The following is a 20,197-nucleotide window of genomic DNA, read 5'->3' as shown; positions in this document are numbered from 1 at the left end:
CCAAATGTTAACAGTTATGTCAATTCATAGAAAATTATTAGTACATCGAATCATTAATTGGGTCGTTTTGTAAGGCCAACTTTCATCCTTTACACTATCTTAACTCTAATTCAGTAACCGCCTAAAAGAGAAAATCCTGGTCCCAACTGTTTGTATTTAGACGTAGTTTACTGTACAACTACAAACATTTTCCATTGCCTATTTCTCAAAATTGAAGTTTAGTTCAAATTAAAGGAGTTTCAAGCACCCTTAAACACCATTTCCCTTTAGAAGTAGTTTTTTTTAGGTATCAAGGAGCCGTAGGGACCCTGAATCAACTCTTATTGTTTTCAGTAGTAGGTGTTACGGCTACATATTGTACAGAATTCACAGACGTCGCTTCATTCACCACTTGTTCAATAGCTTTCAACTGTAAATCATCGACGTTTGAATCGGTTACTATTGTTATCGTATTATTATCACTGCCGTCACGTGTTTTGCTGGAAACCTGTTCTAACACGGCCGTATTGAGAATATCAGCTAGCTGTAAACCGTCGGTTGTGTAAGTAACGGTTTCATCGCATTGACGATCCAGCGTGTAAGTGACGGCTCGGTCGTCGCTCCTCGCGTGATTAGCTTGTTCGGACAGTTCTAAAACGGAAACGCCTCGCGAATCATCGGTCGTCATATTGACCGATACAGTTTTACCGGTGTTACCGTCTATAAGAATGTATTCATCATTTCCCTGATTCACCAACACGTAAGAAGATGAACCGTCTTCGGTATTAATCGATGCGTCTTCATCCACAACCACGAACTCGGTGTGTACAGCCTAAAAAATCAATCGGTAATTTTTTTTTCAGCGAGACAGTTGGAAATACGGTTTGCGGATCGGCTGACTAATTAGTTGAGATTAAAAATCAAGACAGTTGGTGTATATACCGATGAAACTGGGCTAAGGTTTAAAAAGTAATCGAAACTGATGGAATTACACGTAGCACTAACAATCCTATACTAAGAATGGCACGAAAGATTCCTTAAGCTATACATATTCAAAGTTTCAACTACATCCTTAATACTAATTTTTGAGATTTTGAAATGCATTTTATGAGTCCTGAACAAAGACGCAATAAAGCAACAAGACGTGATATACAAACTTTGGGTTATGTACAGCAACCAAACAGTTGACATTCTTAGTGCGGCATTTTGATATCGTTACGGACTGGTTTTTTGTGAGATTGAAATGCATCTTATCAGTCCTTAACTAAGAGACCAATGAAGCACTGAGGTGTGATACAAACTAATAGTAATATGCAGCATAAAAGTTTTCCTTCTTAGCACGGGATTTTGATATTACCTTTCCAAAACGATGTGTGTTTCATCAATGGTCCTCGAGTTATTCGGTCATGCGGAGGCTATGAACCCTGGTTTCTATAATATATCTGATCTTTATTATAAATCATACTTTACCTCATTATTATGATCATTATCCGCGGGGATGATGTAACGTTGTGTATCGGCTACCACTGACGAAAACTCCGCCAGAACGTTCGGTTCAGGATTCATCTCGTGATCGTCTTCCGTGTTCGTTCTCTTTTTATTCATGTAGCAAGGCACTATAGAAATACAAAGAGAAAAACACCTCGATAAAAACATCGGATAATTAACCTTGTCCGGACAATCTTTATCCGAGTTGACCCTAGAACTGGTTAGAAACGCAATCGCTGATAGTAACTGGCTTTCATTATCGGATTGGCTTTTACCAATTGCGGGTTGTAGAAATATCTGATCGTGAAACTCAACCACAGACAGGTTACTGTCTACCTTTAGAGCCAGGGGTCAGTTGCTCAAAAATGGTTTAGAAAGTTAGTTTAGGATAGTTGATATAGCGACAATTAAAAGTTCTTTGTTAGGCTAATAGGGTATTTATCCGCCGGTTTATCTTGAACCAACTTCGAGCAACTGGCCCCAGGACTAGATTAATCCCACTTGACATAAAATACGTTCAGAAATGAATTTTGGTGATATATATATATATATATATATATATATATATATATATATATATATATATATATATATATATATATAACGTATAGTTAACGAGTTTCTATAGAACTCACTAATCAATGTATGAAATCAAAGAAAATCCTATAATCAAAATATTAAGTTCGAAATTGGAATGTTAATTTCCGTTACAACTGGAGTTGCTTTATTAGGTGGATGCGGCCGATACAAATGTGACGTCGATGAATTCGACTTAACCTTTTTTCTATATAGTTGCTTACAAATTGTCGTTACAGTTTTCGATCGGAGCTTAAGTAGTTTTCGATTCTTCGAATAACAGAATAACAGAAGAAAACACATGTCTGAGTGAATTCTTGGAAGCAACAACAATGTGTCATCTTCGTCATGAATTTGAGTAGGGAAAATTTCTAAGTACAATAGAACCTTCAACTATAAATAATTGATGGAAATCAGGAAAGAACATCCTCCCTCTGCAGGGACTCGAACCTGATGGCATCGCTTCACTCAGCCACGGCACGAACCCCTGCATCAGTAGACCGGGTGCGCGGGTACATGCGCACACGGTCGATTATGGCAGGGTTTCGTGCCGTGGCAATCTCGATGCCATCAGGTTCGAATCCCTGCCGGGGGAGGATGGGAAAGAACTGATTCGAATTTGATAGTATTTTGCAGGGAGAATCCGATGGACCAATTCGGAGTTTACTCTTTATCAAATTGCTTTGGAAGTTAATACCTAACGATTTCTTATAAACTAATCTCTATCGTTACATCATCCCTCCTCACGCTTGGTTATATTTCAACAATTTCTCGACTATTTTCGTGAGATGAACTTGTTCTTCTAGCGTCGTGTCGCGATTGCGTAGTTGCACGAGACCGTCGGTTAAACACTGTTCGTTGATGATCAACACGTGCGGTATACCCATATGATCGCATTTCGTCACGTTCTGCGTCAACTGACTCGACAGATTACACAAATTCAGCGTTACGATTCCGGCGCCGAGTAAAGTCCTCGTCACGTACCCGGCGACTTCTTGTACCTCGGTCATCGAACTTGCGCTGTAAGTCACGGCCACCGCGACTTTAAAATGTACCAATCGTCGATGTAACTGTAGCACGGTGCGTAGATTACGTTTGAGTTTTTTCTCGGCGAACGCGTCGCATAAATTCACGAGTATCGCGTGCTCGACGTTGAACTTGATTTCGAGCACCGACGGTAGATACGTTTTGCGTCCGGCTTTTCCGTGAAATTTCGTCGAATTCAATCCGACTTCGTCGAGCGGTTCTCGTTCGTAGTTCGCGATCGTTTCAATACAATCTCGTCCCCACGGATAGTCGTACCGGATTTTCACAATATCCTTCCCTCCGCCTCCGTTATTATTATTATTATTATTATTATTAAGACCAGCTGACGCCGCCGTATCCGATGAATCGTTACCGCTCCGCTCGGAGACGGTGAAATTCGACGGATTCCTCGCGAATCGACGCCACCACTGAATCCGCTGTCGTTCCCAGTAATCGATCCAACGTCTGGCGGTGAACGGCGCCACGAACTGATACAACACGTAACTCTCCCTAAACCGACTGTCGATTAGAAATCGATCATCGCCGGTCGTCTTCGATATTTCGTCATCGTCGCGTCTTTCGTTTGTGCGATAAATCAGCCCGACCGGCAGACGATCGTTATTCAATCGCAACAAATGCGGATAATACGACAGCGCCGCCTTGCGGATTTCCTCGGGATCATCGCTCGCCGAGGTCACGTCGATCAATGAGATATTCTCCGCTAACGTAACGGCTTTCGTCCATTCGTTGATGAGATTATGTTTTAAACCGGCGCCACACGGACCGTAGTGATGCAGCGTAAACCCTTCACGCGCACTGCTCGACGTTATAAACCCGTACTTTAGAGTCAATGCACGTAATTTGTCTAATATCGATAACGTTTTCGACGCAGCAGCCATTTTGTTTCAAAAACGTGGATTCAATGACTTATTCCAAATTTCCTACTGATTTAGGCGATACATCTTCACTATTCAAACTAACACAATCCCAGTAATGAAGCTCCTGATTAACTTAATCATAGATTTCACTTTATAATTCCCATTTTCAGCTGTTCAGAAGTAAAATCAGTTCAAACTTGATGCCATTTCAATGCTTCCTGTTCATGCCAAATGCACTTCGCTAATCCACCGCTAGATGGCAGCACCTCCTGGTCTATAGTCAGAATAGCAGCCAATGCACATTAATGGGATAATTATCTCACTTTACAAATTTAAAAGATTTTACAAAGATTAACAACTTAATTAAAAGATTTATTCATCAAGAGTGAGAAGGAAAAATTAAAAGACAATATTTTGAACTCTATCAGGGCCCAGTTCCATAGTCATGGCTTAGACTTAATGCCAATTAAAGACCATCTTAGCTCTATAACCATTCTAACAAGACCAGTCCAAAAATTTAAGACCATTTTTGGACTTAAGTCTCAACTGAGGAACCAGCCCGGTGTCTTAAATCTTTTTCATTCTAACTTCACGTGTAGATGAATAAATTTCATTTCTAATCTCTTCAATTTGTATACAGTTGGTTTAAATTCTTCCTCGTGGGGTCTTTATTCAAAGACTCTCTGAAAATGAATCAATCTAAAAACCGATTATGATTTACCTTTAGCTCTAAGATGTCTGTTGAGTGTCCCGTGTTCGGAGAAACGTCGTTTACAATGCTTGCATTCGTACGGTTTAGAACCGGTATGTTTCCTCCAGTGGCGTTCGAGCGAACCTTTCTCGCGAAAAGATTTCGAACAGAAACTGCACTGCCACGGCGCCGTGCTCGTATGAGTACGGATATGTACCTTACACGCGTTCTGAAAAATAAGAACAAATCAAGCCTGATGAATACTGCAGGAAAATCATTTCGATGTTTTCCAGGTATGTGGCAACCCTGTGAAGTCACAATAGTAGGTTCATTAACCCTTTCAGGGCGTCTACACTACAGTGCGGTGTATAAATCAGCGATGGATTTTGCTAGTTCACCGCACTGCGGTATATTGATGTAATTAGTAATCATCTCTCTTGAAAGATGGCAGCACTTGTCAAACATAGTGAAATATTAGTAACTAACGATACACCGCGCCGCGGTGTAGACGCACTATAGTGGTATTCCTGTTATTCAACACACTAGGGTGGAATTTCTTAAAATTTTCAAATTATCTCCAGCACTATAGGGTATTAATTAGTCAGCATTAAAAGGGTAAACTCTGAAATACTGAGATTAATATCAGTCTACCAGTTAGAACTAAGTTATCTTAACCCTTTCAGTGCATCTACACTGCAGTGCGATGTATAAATCAGCGATGGATTTTGCTAGTTCACCGCACTGCGGTGTATTGATGTAATTAGTAATTATCTCTCTTGAAAAATGGCAGCACTTGTCAAACAGTGAAATATTAGTAACTAACGATACACCGCGCCGCTGTGTAGACCACTATAGTGGTGTTCCTGTTATTCAACACACTAGGGTGGAATTATTAAAATTTTTCAAATTATCTCTAGCACTATAGGGTATTAACTAGTCAGCACTGAAAGGGTTAATGATGGCTCAGGTGTGATATGTGTAACTCATAGTGTGTAAAGTGTAACTCACGCTAGTTTTGAATCGTTTATTACAACAGCTACACTCGTACGGTCGTTCGGATGAATGTATTTTCAGGTGTTCTTTCACGTGTGAAATACGTTTGAACATTTTGCCGCATTCGCCGCATTTAAACTGACGATCTTCAGTATGTACGAACAGATGTTTATTCAACGCGTCTCGAGTTGTGAATCCTTTCAGACAATGCGGACATTTATGCGGCCTTTCTCCTGCAAATAATCAGCGATTGACAAATTAATACATGAAAATGTAAAAATTCGAGCCAGTGTTTCAACAGTCTAGGTTACAGGATTCATGCCCCCTGTTTATTTCTTAAAAGTTCCCGATAACTTTCAAATATTTTCCTGAAAAGCAGGGGTGATTCTAGAGCGATATCTTCAGGGGTCAGGACCCTGGTCTTCTCATTGTTAACAAGTTTTCTCATGGTTAAAATGCTTTAACCTTCACGAACAATGTTCACAGGCTGAAGATATCTCCCCTTCTCCCCTGAAAATTTCTAGTACCCAATAACTTTCAGACACTTTCTTGACTGAAAGAGTTGGATCTAGATATTTTCGGATTTTCAATGCAGGACATTGAAGTAGTCCTATTTATTAAGGGACAAATCATTAAAACCAAATTTCCTTAGGAACGCCCCTTGCTTCAAACAAGTTTTCTGTACCACCTAATTCCCTCCATTTTATTCACATACATCCAGCACTCCCCGTAGAAATACTACAAAACCCCAGAGGTGATTTGATACGATTTGAAGATACGTTTTTTTTCGAAAAACTGATATAAATGTCAAAACTGAAAGAGAAACCTGAAACTCATTCATAGGAAACAATATCTTATAAAGTGGGACAGTATTTTCTTGTCAGCCATTTGGAACAAGGCGTCAAATTCATCCTGTTGTGCAAATCTAAATTTGATTAGATTACACGTGACTAGCAAATTATGATTAGGAAAATCAAATCTGATTCGACAAGTTAAATTCGCCTTACATACCAGTGTGTATACGCAGATGTAATCGAAGGTAACTGCGTCCTCTAAACAATCGATTACAATAAGGACACTTATGATTTCTCGGCATCAAACTGGAATCCGTCGCGATGTTCGATTCGTTATCCGTGTAGCCCATATCTGATAACTGTGTCAGAGCGACGGCTGCTTCACTGTAAATTAACACAAATCCTTTATTCACGGCAATTTTTCGCATCATGTTACGATACAATATAAAAGTGGTAACCGTGATCACAATCAGGACAGATTGAAATAAAATTCTCTCACAATATTTCATATTCCTGCCTCCCACTACATACTTCTTTTGTTGATGAGTCAAATTTGAATTGTTCAAGTCGCGATCTGTATCCGCGATATTGATGCCTGCGAGAGCCGCGTCCGTTTCAGAATGAGCAACAATTTTCTGGCCATTTTCATCTTCACTCTGAAAAAGATCGATGTAGAATTTTAGCTACAATCAGGTATGAACATGAATGTAGTGGTTGAATATAAACCGGGTTTACGCTTACCGGATCCTGATGCTGTTCGATGAAGTGATTTTGTAGATCTTTGTTTGAACAGGCAGTAAAGCTACAGATTTCGCACGTAAGTGCTGGTATTGATTTAACATGCTCTTGTAGATGGCTGCACAGGTCAGATTTATTGTCAAACAAGTTATTACAAGCCTTTAAAATAATATCAAATAAATATCAAATAAATATCATACAAATTTCATACAAATGTTAAGAGGGCTAAAAGATTTCCTTTGTTCTGATTCCCAGAAATTTCAAGAGAACCTTGAATTAGCTGTACTGATATTAAATGGTTCATTGACTCACCAGACATCTGATTTGCAATAAAGGCTGTTTATTAACTTCTAACTGTTCACCAACATCAGGAACCACATCATCAATCACAGGCTCAGTTTCCATTGGCTGAAAATATGGTGAAACCTGATTTAGGACAAAAATCTTCCGACGGTAGAATAGTAGCCTATACACGCTGACATAGAAAATTAGAGATTATTAGTTTAAAACCCACTACATAAAATTCAAAAGATTACAAGTGAATTTTTGTGTAACAAATATTCAAATCACAACAGACAAAGACACAACATTTTTAACTCCAGCCTGTTTTTTATTCTAATTTCTGATGAATCAAATTCGCTATTCATCGTTTAGATTTTGTATATAGGCATAAGTGGGTTTAGATTTATCATGCGGCAGATTTTAAAAACTTTCACGCTACTGTAAATAGAACTTACTTCAGATGAATCTTCGCAGCTTTCAGTTGGTTGATCATCGATGATTTCTAGTTTTATTTGACTGCTTGACGAAGGGTTGATATCTCTATTTACGCCGTATAACGGCAAATCAGTATCAGCTTTAACAATACAGGGAGTTCTGAAAGTGAAAACAGCAATTTTAGTCACTCTACTGTATTATGGAACATACTGATATACTGCGCCTATATATAAACCACCAAACGCGCCCAACAACGCCAACAACAGGTTTTTTTCTGAGAATGGAATACATGTACGTATTCTTGCTTTGGAATTTGTTAAATTAACCCCTCATATATCGTACTGCTAAACTCTCTATATAGCCAAAATCTTAAATCACCGATGTGCACTTGTGGTTCGGCAGCGGAAATTAATCACCTCGATTTTTTATGTCTCAATAAAGCTCCGGATTCGCGAAAACTGCGACCGCATTCTCGACATTTAAACGGACGTTCACCTGAAATTACGTACGAGAAATCTCTGAAACGAATGAACTGATATTTCAATCACGACACGTGGCTAGTTAAACAGACCTGTGTGTCTCCTAATATGGCGTTTCAAAGATCCTTTCGTTTTGAACGAATGATCACAGTTTTCGTACGGACACGGGAAATTTCTCACGTAAGAGTGCGTTAACATGTGAGCTCGTCGTATGGCCATCTGAAAATACAGAAATAAGACAATCATGTCATTAGAGGATTTATGGAGGAAGCCGCCAGTTTACGCACAGTTTATGAGTCTACTGCCTGTACCCTGTACCTGTCACAGTTCGATAAGTGAATGTTTGATGAACTGATTTTCCATATACGGTGACAAAATGTCTACATCCATGGCTGTGGGGCGAGGATAAAACTGTAATTCATTTTCAATTGATAATGCTTTGTGTCGTGACAGGAGACCTAGAAGTGAAGTCTAAGGGAGCACAGGGTACAGACAGCAGATTGTCCGAGGGAGTGCAGGGTACAGACAGCAGATTGTCCGAGGGAGTGCAGGGTACAGACAGCAGATTGTCCAAGGGAGTGCAGGGTACAGACAGCAGATTGTCTGAAAGGGGTGCAGGATACAGACAGTAGATGGTTTAGCGGGCGAAAACGGACAGCAGATTGTCTAAGGGGTGAAAACAGACAGCAGATTGTCCGAGGGAGTGCAGGGTACAGACAGCAGATTGTCTGAAAGGGGTGCAGGATACAGACAGTAGATGGTTTAGCGGGCGAAAACGGACAGCAGATTGTCCGAGGGAGTGCAGGGTACAGACAGCAGATTGTCTGAAAGGGGTGCAGGATACAGACAGTAGATGGTTTAGCGGGCGAAAACGGACAGCAGATTGTCCGAGGGAGTGCAGGGTACAGACAGCAGATTGTCTGAAAGGGGTGCAGGATACAGACAGTAGATGGTTTAGCGGGCGAAAACGGACAGCAGATTGTCTGACCAGGTAGCAGGGTACAGACAAGCAGATTGTCTGAAAGGGGTGCAGGATACAGACAGCTGATTGTCTAAGGGGTGAAAACAGACAGCAGATTGTCTGAGAGGTGAAAACAGATTGCCACCAAGAACCTTAAAATATTAGTGGTTCCCATACCACGAGTCGTAGTAAGCTAATCTGCTACAAACCAGCTACATTCAGGACTGGGAATATTCAGACAGTAGGCTTTATTGTCCAATACCTCTTTGAAACCCTTGAAGCACACTTCGCATTTATAAGGTCGTTCATCAGCCGTTAAATTTATAACATCCGATTCTGAATAATCGGCATTGTTTTCATCGCGTAATGATTGCTCGAATCTGAGGGTCTCTAACGCGGCTCGCGTTACTGTATCTTCCGCGTCGTGAATCTCCGATTCCGAAAACTGAGTCGATTCTTTCTTGATCACTTTGACTCGATGACCGGAGTCTTTGAGCGTGTAACTTAAAGTCGACGGTGACACATTTCTCGGAAGATCAGCGACCTCTATAGTCAGGTGTACGGAGTGATCCTCTGTAGGCTTCGGCGCCCTCAAGCGATCAGTTTGTGAATTCGATGATTTGCGGTTTCTCGAGTAGTCGTTCGCCGAACTGCGAGATGATTTGTCTTCCGTTTCAGGCCTTTGACTCTGAAGTGCGGGTCTGCTTGCCGCGCAGAATTTCTTGTGCTCCAGAAATTCTTCGACATGTTTATGTTCGACTTTACATCGGCCGCATCTGAAACTGTCATCTTCGAGTTCTTCTTCATCAAATTCTAAAAAAGATATTTGGACCATTTTAGCATGCGGGCCGGATTGTGAAGGAAGTCATCTTATTTGGGCCTAGGGGCCCATTATCGAAGCATTTCATGGGGCGGAATTTTGATAGGCCCCACTTAGGGCCAGGTGCAGGACAATCATTGGATTTTGTTGAAGAAGAGTCTTGGTTGGAGAGGAGCAGGGTTGATGCAGTAAATTCACTCATTTATTCTTTTTTTTAGGTAATAGATTGCAGAGGAGATGGATTGTGAAGGAAGTCATCTTATTGGGGCCTGAGGGTCTAAATTCTTTGGGTTGAATTGGTCCCATCATCGCGAAGCATATCATGGGGTGGAATTTTGATTCTTTGGGTGCAGGAAAATCATTGGATTCTGAGTGGAGCGGAGAGCAGGGTCAGATCACTCATCTCATGGCTATTGTTGCTGTAAATGGTTTCTCTAGAGAGTGAGATTCGTTAATCTAAGTAGAAAACGCGTAAAGGGATCAACGAGTTTAAACTAATTAATTAATGACCATCTAATTGCTCGGATGATTCACGATTAACATTTTTAATATAAAATTCGTCTGCATTTCAAGATAAAAGACAAACCATTGCCGACTTCTGGTCGTTTAGATTTGTCGTTAATAGCGACTTCCATTTTGCGACATTTCTCTAGTTCCGGCGAATTTCGATAGATGGCGAAATAGTCGTTGTTGTTGTTGATCTCAAAATGACATCGGATGATCTGATTTACGCGATTTTGTTAGCTATTTCTATTCTTTTCGGGTTGTTACTGAAAAGATTAAAGCATCCCCGATTAAAGCAAGCTGTAGCTGGTTGTCTGGGGTTATGTTTCGTCCTGTATATTTGTGGCTGGCACACTCTACATTCAGTTATTACCATAGCTGGAAACATTCTAATCATAAAATTCATTTCAACTAGGTGACTATTATTTGTAATAATGCCATTAGAATATTTTCTTTCTATTTGTCATGATGATTCTAGGCCTAGTTACATTTGTGATAACAACAGTATAATTTCAGCGTTAAGATTTAAGCAATTATTAGACAGACATGAACCTTAAACTTAATTCAAATTAAAAAAACTGCACGTGTATCTTTATTTTTCTTTTCAGGAAATGTCATATAGCGAGTTTCATCTGGTGTTTTGGGTACCTCGTGTTTTTTCGAACGACTCATTATTTGGGACTTCCGAAGGTTCCTTCTCACTGCAACGCTGTTCAGCTTCTCATGACCCTTAAAGTACGTTACAACGAACACCAAGGATACGAGATCCTCCGCCGTGACTAATTTTACAATCTGGCCAGTTTGCCTTTGATTTAGGTCTCTAATTAAAAAATTGCAGGAAAGAATTATTAATTATTTAAATGGTAAAATCTGAAATTTTTTATTTCAATTTTCCGTATCAATTTTCCGTAAATCTATTATACCCTTGGGACCTTGATACTGCCAAATTCAAACCCTAAACACCAGGCTAATGTAAGCTACATTATAGAATATTTCCTTGTCCTCACTACCCATATTAGGTAGGCCAAAATCTTCTTCTATTGCAGCTTGTTGGATTGGCTTTTGAAATACACGACAGCTTTAAGATTCGTAAAGAGTTCCATGATAAACCGGATGACGTTCAAGCTCAGTTAAGGTTGGAGTATGAATCTATATCTCCCAGTGTTTGGGATACAATCATGTATTGCTATTGTTACGTCGGAATATTTACGGGTAAAATCTTACATCACGAAATAGTGAGATCTAGTTCACTTGTTCGATGATTCACGTATTTAAAACTTATCTCGCAGGTCCTTATTATAAATATCGCACTTATCAGGATGCTATGTGGCTTAAATCATCTAAGAAAATTCCGATGCTGATGTTTTTAATGGAGAGATTGAAAACGCTACCATTTTATGCGATGGCATTTGTTTTGGTGTCACATTATTTCCCTACAGATGTGAGTATATTTGCTATTATCGGTTGTGGACCCAATGAGGGAACCATACACCCCACAGGAGAACTAAACAAGAAATGAATCTTGATTATTAGAAAAATGAAATGGCAGGATAAAGATGAATAATATGATTGAATTTTAGAGCAAACTGGGAATAGGATATTGATATGAAAAGAATCTAATACAATATTTTAACATCAATTTACTGAATATTATTCCTCTCAAATCGTATATCATTAACAACTGACTGGATAAATCATAATAAATTAGAAGGTATTAAATGTGCATTTCATAAATATTTTAACTTGTACGTGTATCTGGTTTCAGTATGCATTTACCGATGAATTCTACACCAAACATTCAGCGTGGTATCATTTATGGTATACAGTCCTGTTGTTCTTTCAACTACGCATGCGTATCTACACGGCATGGCAATTATCGGAGTGTATCTGTATCGTGGCCGGGATCGGCTGTTATCCGACCTTGAGTAAGCCGAAAAATGGCGGTGGCCCGACCAATCTACAAGTCTTGAAAGATAGGTAAAATTTTGTTTTCTAATGAATTGGCGAAGGAATGGGAAACTGCAACACCAGCTATTGTCCCAGATGGTGTGAAGAGCACTCAGTCTTACATTGTGAAAACTACTTCATCAACAATCAACTTTAAACTGAATTTTTAGGCTCCCTAAACCATCACAGGACCTGTCAAATACACAGGGGCTCATATTTGAAGTGTGGGGGTGAATAGTAGCTGTGGTCAAACATACATATGAATTCATTTTCTATGCGGTGGTTTGCTAAAGTTTTGATTTATAATTGATTTTTAAAAAGTTCATTAACTGGAAGGCAGGAGAAATTGAACCCGGAATAAGTGCAACTTCAATAAGTGGAATCTTCAATCACGGCAGTGTTGAAACATTGTATTTCAAACTTATCTTGCAGTGAGAAATTACCGTCGAATCAGATTGTTTATGATTTTGAGACGATTCGTAACATCGATCCGTACAGCTGCGAATTCAGACCGACGCTTCGCGGGGCGATGAAAGCGTGGAATATGAGCGTGCAGTGGTGGCTGGCTAATTATGTTTACAAAAGAATTCCCATTAAGTCACTAAGGTACAAAAACGCAATTCATTCAGTCAAACCCACTTAATTCAGATCAGTTTAATCCAGATTTTGAAGCTGCCACGGCCTGGATCCACAGTTGTGAATTAATGTTAACTCTGAGTTAAAATTACCTCTTTTTCGATGTTTTAACTCAAAGGGTCAAATTTAACTCAGAACTGTGGAACTGGATCCAGGATGTTATTTACAGTCCACCTGGGGTCAGTAGTTGCTCTTAAGTTACTTAGAGCTAACCAGGACAGTTGCCATAGTGACAATTGAATTTGCATTGTTACAATGGTATTTGGCAACCAGTTAACTCTAGCCATAAACTTTTGTGCAACTGGCCCATGGTATGTAAAACATGTTTGATATACGGATTTCTCATATAAACCAGATGAAATTGGTTCTTATCGTTTTTGTGACGATGTTTAGTTAAAAATCTTACAAAAACAAATCTGTATGTCATCCACAGTGAATATTGCTCATCAACCGAGTGACTAAACTGAGAATGTATCAGTCTACCGGTCTGGTCCTAATGTAGTTATTTCCATATCGAATCGAATGCAATTTGTTACATATTTTTGTTTGTTTTTAGGGTGACATTAACGATGGCGGTTAGCGCGTTTTGGCACGGCGTACATCCCGGATACTATCTGTCTTTCCTGTCGGTGCCGCCGTACTTAATGGTCGAAAGCGCGTTGATCAAAGTATTCCGCGAACCGGCTTCGGAAAGAGGACAGAAAATATTTGATTTCATATCTTGTATATTTCGCATGCGAGTATTCGAATATTTGTCAGTTGGATTTCTTCTGTTAACGCTCGAGGATACGCTTAATTACTGGAGCAGTTTACGATTTTTTATGCATATTTACATGGTCGTGTGCGGAATTTTTGTTTTCGCGATCAAATTCTTTTTCGTGAAAGAACGAAAACCGAAGGAAACTTAATGCACCATTGCTTTAATGCATCCTCGCTTGCCGCAGTTCGTTCATTGCAGCTCAGCAGCAACCATTCTCTCTATTAAGCCAATCAGATACAATCGAACGCATCCCATTGGCTAGAAATATAGACTGGTGGCTGCCGAGTAGCAGCCTGCCTGCCCAAGAAATCTTGGGAGTGTAATAGACCAATGAAGGGTCTGCAGCCAGGGTTTAATGTTGGTGTGAGGCAATCAAACCCTGGCAAGCGAGGATGAATGTACCATTTTGTAAGTACTTGTCAGCTTTGTTCTCCACTTTCAGAAACCTAAACCTAATCATGTGTCTGGGGATGGCAGTTTTCAAGTCGATTCTGTCGTTTTATTTCAAATCTTGTTTAAAAGTAGAATTAAAAAATGGAAGCCCACCGTTTTTAATCATTAACTAAATAAACGAATATATTTGTATGACACTTAATGTAGATTTTATTTTCTAACAAACGATCAAAAGTGTAGTCGAATTTTACATGAAATAATATGTCAGAAATAAAGATTTTAATCGAAATAATCATAATATTCCATTCTTGTTGTTGACTAGATATTCCATTCATTATATTCACAACCCTTGTACTGTCTTTTAACCCACTCGGCACAGTGCTTCAGAGACCCTCTCCTGATGGGTGCTCAAGCTCCTGTATCACAAGATGTAGCAGTTGATTTTGTTCTGTCTGCAACATAGGCCACAGTTCAACTTGAAGCGCCTTCAATGATTCGAAATCTTTCACTTGACAAGCCATCTACAGAATATTAAAGATAAGAAAGGACGGGTGTTTGAATGGAAATAATTTTGGGTGATTTCCGAAAAGCTAAATACTTACCACAACTGATTGTAGAAGTAGAAACAGATCTTCACTCATATAATTTACTGAAAATTAAAGACACAAAATCAATTTAAAAACTTGCAAAACATCTAAAGGAAAAGCAGCTTAGCGGATGAACGAACCTGGGGTATTATTTTCTGTCGATTCCCAAGCGTATTTCTCTAGTGTTTGCGCGTGTTCGGGTCGAATTCTCTGTGGCGTAGGCTGTAATAAACACCATATTGAACAGCAACTGATATTACGCGTTTCAAAGAAAAAGATGTAAAATGTACTCGCATACCTGTAATAGCATTAAAAGAAGCACTCTGGTGATTTCAGCCCTAGCCAAAAAGTCACAAAACGCACCCATTGGTTTTCCACCATCGGTAACTCCTATGAATAATAATGAATTTCACTTTAAGCGAGACAAAATAAAATCACTGTCGCAGAGAGGTATTTTCTTCCGAGTAAGATACACGTAAACATCACATAACATGAATTTATTCTACTCACCTCCTTTATCGTGGATTATTTGGACCATCTCGGTCAGAGTATTGAGAGCACCATCATAATCCTCTGTTATTTATGTAAAACATTCGCATTTCAAAATCATTGTACGCCACAATCAAAATTGGATAAACAGTCTCAGAAATCGATCACTTACTTGTCTCTATTTTTCCTGACGCAGCATATTGCATTGAATCTAAACAATCCAACGGACTCTACAAAGAAGAATTGGTTGGAGAAAAGGTTTATTAGAAAATTTGCTAAAATAGAAATGATTATGCGGTACTTACAATTATTTGCAGATCAGCTGCCTTCTGATAGTGAACTATGGCTTCACTAGTTTTACCGATATCCTGAAATAAACATAGGATATCATTCAAAACTGATTCAACCACTATTTTCAGGACCAATGTGCAGTGCAGTCACCATTTGACTTACTCGCAATGCATTTCCTAATTCAATTGAAAGCGCTGCTGCTAGGGCAGTCTGCTTGTTTTCAAGATGAACCTAGAAAGGATAATTTACAATCAACGCACAAATCGATCGAAATTAACAGATCAATTTCCGAAAAGAAAGTCAATTATTCAGAATATATTATTTACCCGAATTGCGTGACTATAACAGTTCACTGCTGCGCTTATGTGTTCGTCGAAGTTCGGACATTTCAAGTCGCGCAAAGCGATATCTGCTTCTAGGAAATTCCTGGCTGCATTCACAAGCGCCTGCGCTTCACCAGCTGGGTTAGATAAACTGTGTTCACAACTAGAAATACAATAGCAGGAAATATATACTGTACAAGAAACCAGCCATTTTCCTTTTGAGTTCTATTCAGTGAGAAATACAGTCTTACCGAGCCTGTGCTAGACAACAAAATCCAGCATACTGAGGACTCTCTTGTTGCTTCAATATTTTGGCCAAAGAAGCTGAAAATTTAGGGTTTCACAATATATTTAAAAAATAGGTCACAATAATTAATCATGCAATTAATTAATTAATTATAATTAATGATTTTTCTTTTTTTTACTAAGAGCTACAAATAATAAAACAACAGAAAATTAAAGATATACAATACTTACCAAATTGTTCACTCCCTTCAGAAACATTCGGTTTTTTCAAAAATCTCCTGAAAATGAATAAATAATGTTTAAAAGTAATAATAATGCACTGCACCAACAAATCAAATACACAACAAAATTATCACGAGCGAAAACAAAATCTTACTTTTTCAGTTTGTCGGAAATGTGTCTGTATTTACCGAGAACATCGGCATCTTTGTCCATGAGGAAGCTGTTTGTATCCGATTTATTTATTTTCGATATCTATTTACCTTATTTCTGAAAACCCGGAAGTGTAAATAAATTGACATTTATTCATTAATTTGTTTATAACGGCTGTAACAATTTGTATGAGTAGGTTGGGGTGGCTCCAATGTAGGCTGTAGCGCTTGACAGATTTTTACATAGGTTGCGAGTGTGCAGTTTCTTTTAGGTAAAATGAGAAGTGAACATATGAATTAATAGATTTTCGAACCGACAACATTTTTTACAAATCGGAGAAAGAAAAGATTTTAATGATCGCCCATAGATGGCGTTCCTTAAGATGCCACCGGAAGCTGGATGATCACCAAAATGTCGAGCGAAATTCCACCTCCCAATAAAACTTGGGAATTAAGCCTTTACGAGCTTCACAGGACGCCTCAAGAAGCTATAACAGATAGCACTGAAATAGCAGTATCGCCTCGTAGTTTACACAGTGAGTTGATGTGCCCGATTTGTCTTGATATGTTAAAAACTACGATGACAACTAAAGAATGTTTGCACCGATTCTGTCAAGATTGTATCATCACCGCTTTGCGCAGCGGCAACAAAGAGTGTCCGACGTGTCGTAAGAAACTCGTGTCTAAGCGATCGTTGCGTCCCGATCCGAACTTCGACGCGTTGATATCGAAGATCTACCCGAGTCGCGACGAATACGAAGCGCATCAGGAACGCGTTCTCGCCAAACTGAATAAACATCACAGCACGTCGGCGTTAACGTCGAGTATCGAGGAGGGATTACGTTTACAGGCGATGAATCGAGCGCAGAGAGTACGCAAACATCCGTCGCTTCTCCCGGCGGGAACGGCGCCCGAATCGAACGATAATAACAGCACGACCGGTTCGCTCGATAACTGTAACGAGAACAGCATGGATAACACGATCACCGGATCGCAGTCGGACGCCTGTCATTCGGATCGCGCGACGCCTACGCTGCCCCCTAGCGGCTCGTGCAGTCCGAGTTTACCGTCGAAACGACCGCGTACGAACAGCGAATCGGGCGCCGAGACGAATTCGTCCGTTCACGGCGATCACGAAGAAGCGAGTTCCGAAATATCGTCTCAAGATACGGTCGCCGAACCGTCGTCGGCTCTGACCGGGTTGAGCGAGATCGAGTTGGTATTTCGACCGCAGCCGAACCCGGGCGAAGAACCGGCCGATTTGAACGATCCATCGCAGACTAGATACATTAAAACAACCGCTAATGCTACAGGTGAGTGAGTGACCGAGCTGAGCAGGTTCCAGGGTTCTTACAGATCTGAGAAAATTGGGGAAATCCAGATTAGTTTTCTCGGCAGGATCAGGAAATTCTGACACTTCTTGAATAACAGAGAAGTCGGGGAATTTTATTTGCTGGTGAGGGGTGGTGCAACAGGGTCTCTACAACTCCTTGATTCCTTAAAAAATTCCTCCTAAGAAGAAAATGTTCTTAAAGTTGCTTAAAACTCCTCTAATTTGAGCAAAATGCCTGAAACTCTTTCAATGTTGAGAAATAGGCAATTTTGAATTTTTGTCTAGTTTGTAGCATCCTCCCCCGGCAGGGATTCGAACCTGATGGCATCGAGACTCGCCAAAGTACAAAACCCTGCCACACTTGACCGAGTGCGCAGCTTAAAAGATGTCATTATTAGCCAATCAGATATTCAGTTTCATTTAAACCCCGTTTTCCCATTTATAGTTCTTCCGCAAAATTTACCTCAGCGATTATACAACGAGCGATCTGATTGGTGCCGCAAGTTTTTATGGGGTAAAGCTGCGCATGTACCTGCGCACCCGGTCTACTGTGGCAGGGTTCGTGCTGTGGCTGAGTGTAGCGATGCCATCAGGTTCGAATCCAGTGCCGAGGGAGGATGAGTTTGTAGTTGTACAGTAAACTATGCCTAAATCGGTACAGGGGACCAGGATTTGTTTTTACCCAGTTAGGTGGTTAACAAATTAGAAACAGAGTTTAAGTAGTAGTAGTGTAAAGGATAAAAATTTGCCTACAAAACCACCGAGATAGGAGTGTACAGTAATTATTATGTGAATGTGATGCAGACACTTCTTTGAAATTTTCTCCTTGAAACTCCTTATATCCAGGGATGACTGATCTGTAGGGACCCAGTCAAGAACCAAGATAATATGCTGAATTCTACGATGCAAGTGTTGAAAAAAAAATTGTTTTCTATTCCAGTGGATCATCTGGCAAAATATCTAGCAATGCGCCTTTCCTTAGAAGCCCAAAGATCAGGAGAACCAGGTATTCAAATATTTTCTCAAGCCAGATTGGTATCTACCGGCAGTTCTTCAATCAGTCATTATTCGTATTGTATCTTATAGGAACCGCGCGAGCAGATGATCAGAAGTATACGATAGCTATAGCCACATCCCCTGGAACCTTCGTGCCGTTGAATGGAAACAAACAACTCGAACAGGTCAACGAGAAATACTGGCGCGTCAATAAACCGCTCGAAATGTTCTATTCGTTACAAAAAGACAGCGACGAAAAACAAAAATCCACAAATTCAACGAAGGATAGCAAAAATTTACAATAAATTTTTCAGCTCGTGAGGGACAGTTCAAAGTTCATGAGATTCGGGTTTTTTAAGGTTCCTTCCTTTAAAAGTAGGCATGAAAGTTCTAATGATTGTAAATGTCTGTGTGGTAGGGAAGGAGATGAACAGAAAATTTTACCGAATTGTAACAAATGGATGATGTGCCTGTCTCAACTATATTTCGCGCAAAACATTTTCGAATAACGCCTTCTTAAAGTCACCATCGTGATGAAAAATATATATCATATTTCATCAAACGAGGCCTAAAATAGTCTTTGAATTCGAGAATGGACGACCAGATTGCATTTAATTTTCAGTGTTTCATCTCGTAGGTTGAAGATGTGTCCGTTTTACTATAAATTGTTATCGTCGAGTAATTTCTTTTGTGTTGTATTTTACGTTGTTTCAGAAATAAATCATGTACATTACTGCGGTGAACCATAATTCGCATATGAATTTCATGAGCGTTTTTCACCATTAAAAGATCTGTTCATCCTCTCAATGGCACAAAACCCATCATTAATTGTGTCACTCGTGGAGAACTGATTTATGAAAATAATTTATTTTTCATTATCGATGTACGGTAACCAAAAATAAAATGTACATGATTTCTACAGTAGACTCCGCGCAAGTAGGACCTTCTGGTAAAAATGTATCCGACTTGAGCTCCATCCGACTTGGATGTTATGTATTTCGTAAATAGTTTTTAAGATAATATTTCAACAAACATCCTAAGTTGTGTGGTTATCTGAGTTGATCAGGTCCGATTCGAGCGGAGTATGCTGTACTAATTAAACTTGCTAAAAACTGTAGAAATATTAACTTCTTGTGTATTTTTCATTATCAAACAATAAATATCAATGACACTGAATGTAT

The 20,197-nt window shown here is 39.6% G+C and overlaps 5 protein-coding genes across 5 annotated transcripts; 2 read left to right on the top strand and 3 right to left on the bottom strand.

The window, feature by feature from the left end:
• Positions 1–5: 5 nt before the first annotated feature.
• Positions 6–10,784, bottom strand: LOC141903614 (uncharacterized). Its single transcript, XM_074791816.1, has 13 exons — positions 10,727–10,784; positions 9,583–10,133; positions 8,452–8,578; positions 8,297–8,375; positions 7,901–8,039; positions 7,476–7,571; positions 7,167–7,322; positions 6,957–7,081; positions 6,643–6,809; positions 5,647–5,864; positions 4,669–4,867; positions 1,450–1,595; positions 6–811 (listed from the first exon to the last, which is right to left on the bottom strand). The coding sequence occupies exons 1-13, from the start codon at positions 10,773–10,775 to the stop codon at positions 314–316; spliced, it is 2,550 nt and encodes an 849-aa protein (XP_074647917.1). The 5' UTR covers positions 10,776–10,784; the 3' UTR covers positions 6–313.
• Positions 2,787–4,031, bottom strand: LOC141903291 (DNA polymerase subunit gamma-2-like). Its single transcript, XM_074791388.1, has one exon. The coding sequence runs from the start codon at positions 3,966–3,968 to the stop codon at positions 2,787–2,789; it is 1,182 nt and encodes a 393-aa protein (XP_074647489.1). The 5' UTR covers positions 3,969–4,031.
• Positions 10,785–10,843: 59 nt separating the features above from the next.
• Positions 10,844–14,642, top strand: LOC141903378 (membrane-bound acylglycerophosphatidylinositol O-acyltransferase mboat7-like). Its single transcript, XM_074791490.1, has 7 exons — positions 10,844–11,059; positions 11,253–11,379; positions 11,691–11,856; positions 11,934–12,085; positions 12,410–12,621; positions 13,024–13,197; positions 13,784–14,642. The coding sequence occupies exons 1-7, from the start codon at positions 10,848–10,850 to the stop codon at positions 14,133–14,135; spliced, it is 1,395 nt and encodes a 464-aa protein (XP_074647591.1). The 5' UTR covers positions 10,844–10,847; the 3' UTR covers positions 14,136–14,642.
• On the bottom strand, positions 14,575–16,820 carry LOC141903379 (40-kDa huntingtin-associated protein-like). Its single transcript, XM_074791491.1, has 12 exons — positions 16,693–16,820; positions 16,548–16,594; positions 16,322–16,394; positions 16,074–16,233; positions 15,910–15,978; positions 15,762–15,824; positions 15,629–15,686; positions 15,478–15,540; positions 15,266–15,357; positions 15,108–15,189; positions 14,983–15,029; positions 14,575–14,901 (listed from the first exon to the last, which is right to left on the bottom strand). The coding sequence occupies exons 1-12, from the start codon at positions 16,749–16,751 to the stop codon at positions 14,764–14,766; spliced, it is 951 nt and encodes a 316-aa protein (XP_074647592.1). The 5' UTR covers positions 16,752–16,820; the 3' UTR covers positions 14,575–14,763.
• Positions 16,821–17,081: 261 nt separating this feature from the next.
• On the top strand, positions 17,082–19,321 carry LOC141904226 (E3 ubiquitin-protein ligase RING2-like). The gene is made up of 3 exons (XM_074792789.1): positions 17,082–18,000; positions 18,961–19,026; positions 19,107–19,321. Exons 1-3 carry the CDS (start codon positions 17,088–17,090, stop codon positions 19,319–19,321), a joined length of 1,194 nt encoding a protein of 397 aa, XP_074648890.1. The 5' UTR covers positions 17,082–17,087.
• Positions 19,322–20,197: the final 876 nt, after the last annotated feature.

The sequence above is a fragment of the Tubulanus polymorphus genome, chromosome 4 (genome assembly GCF_964204645.1).
Source record: "Tubulanus polymorphus chromosome 4, tnTubPoly1.2, whole genome shotgun sequence".
NCBI classification, from domain to species: domain Eukaryota; kingdom Metazoa; phylum Nemertea; class Palaeonemertea; order Tubulaniformes; family Tubulanidae; genus Tubulanus; species Tubulanus polymorphus.
Note: the sequence above shows the minus strand (reverse complement) of the source record. Positions and strands in the feature narration are given on the sequence as shown.

Coding starts and splice junctions, on each gene's coding strand:
- LOC141903291 (XM_074791388.1), bottom strand. CDS start 3,968: ATGGCTGCTGCGTCGAAAACGTTATCGATATTAGACAAATTACGTGCA.
- LOC141903614 (XM_074791816.1), bottom strand. CDS start 10,775: ATGGAAGTCGCTATTAACGACAAATCTAAACGACCAGAAGTCGGCAAT. Junction 6,810..6,956: donor TTGACTCATCAACAAAAGAA/GTATGTAGTGGG, acceptor GTTAATTTACAG/TGAAGCAGCCGTCGCTCTGA. Junction 1,596..4,668: donor CAGACATCTTAGAGCTAAAG/GTAAATCATAAT, acceptor GTATTTCTATAG/TGCCTTGCTACATGAATAAA.
- LOC141903378 (XM_074791490.1), top strand. CDS start 10,848: ATGACATCGGATGATCTGATTTACGCGATTTTGTTAGCTATTTCTATT. Junction 11,380..11,690: donor AGCTTCTCATGACCCTTAAA/GTACGTTACAAC, acceptor CTTCTATTGCAG/CTTGTTGGATTGGCTTTTGA. Junction 12,622..13,023: donor CTACAAGTCTTGAAAGATAG/GTAAAATTTTGT, acceptor CTTATCTTGCAG/TGAGAAATTACCGTCGAATC.
- LOC141903379 (XM_074791491.1), bottom strand. CDS start 16,751: ATGGACAAAGATGCCGATGTTCTCGGTAAATACAGACACATTTCCGAC. Junction 16,595..16,692: donor ATTTCCGACAAACTGAAAAA/GTAAGATTTTGT, acceptor ATTCATTTTCAG/GAGATTTTTGAAAAAACCGA. Junction 14,902..14,982: donor TACTTCTACAATCAGTTGTG/GTAAGTATTTAG, acceptor AATATTCTGTAG/ATGGCTTGTCAAGTGAAAGA.
- LOC141904226 (XM_074792789.1), top strand. CDS start 17,088: ATGATCACCAAAATGTCGAGCGAAATTCCACCTCCCAATAAAACTTGG. Junction 18,001..18,960: donor AACAACCGCTAATGCTACAG/GTGAGTGAGTGA, acceptor TTTCTATTCCAG/TGGATCATCTGGCAAAATAT. Junction 19,027..19,106: donor CCAAAGATCAGGAGAACCAG/GTATTCAAATAT, acceptor TGTATCTTATAG/GAACCGCGCGAGCAGATGAT.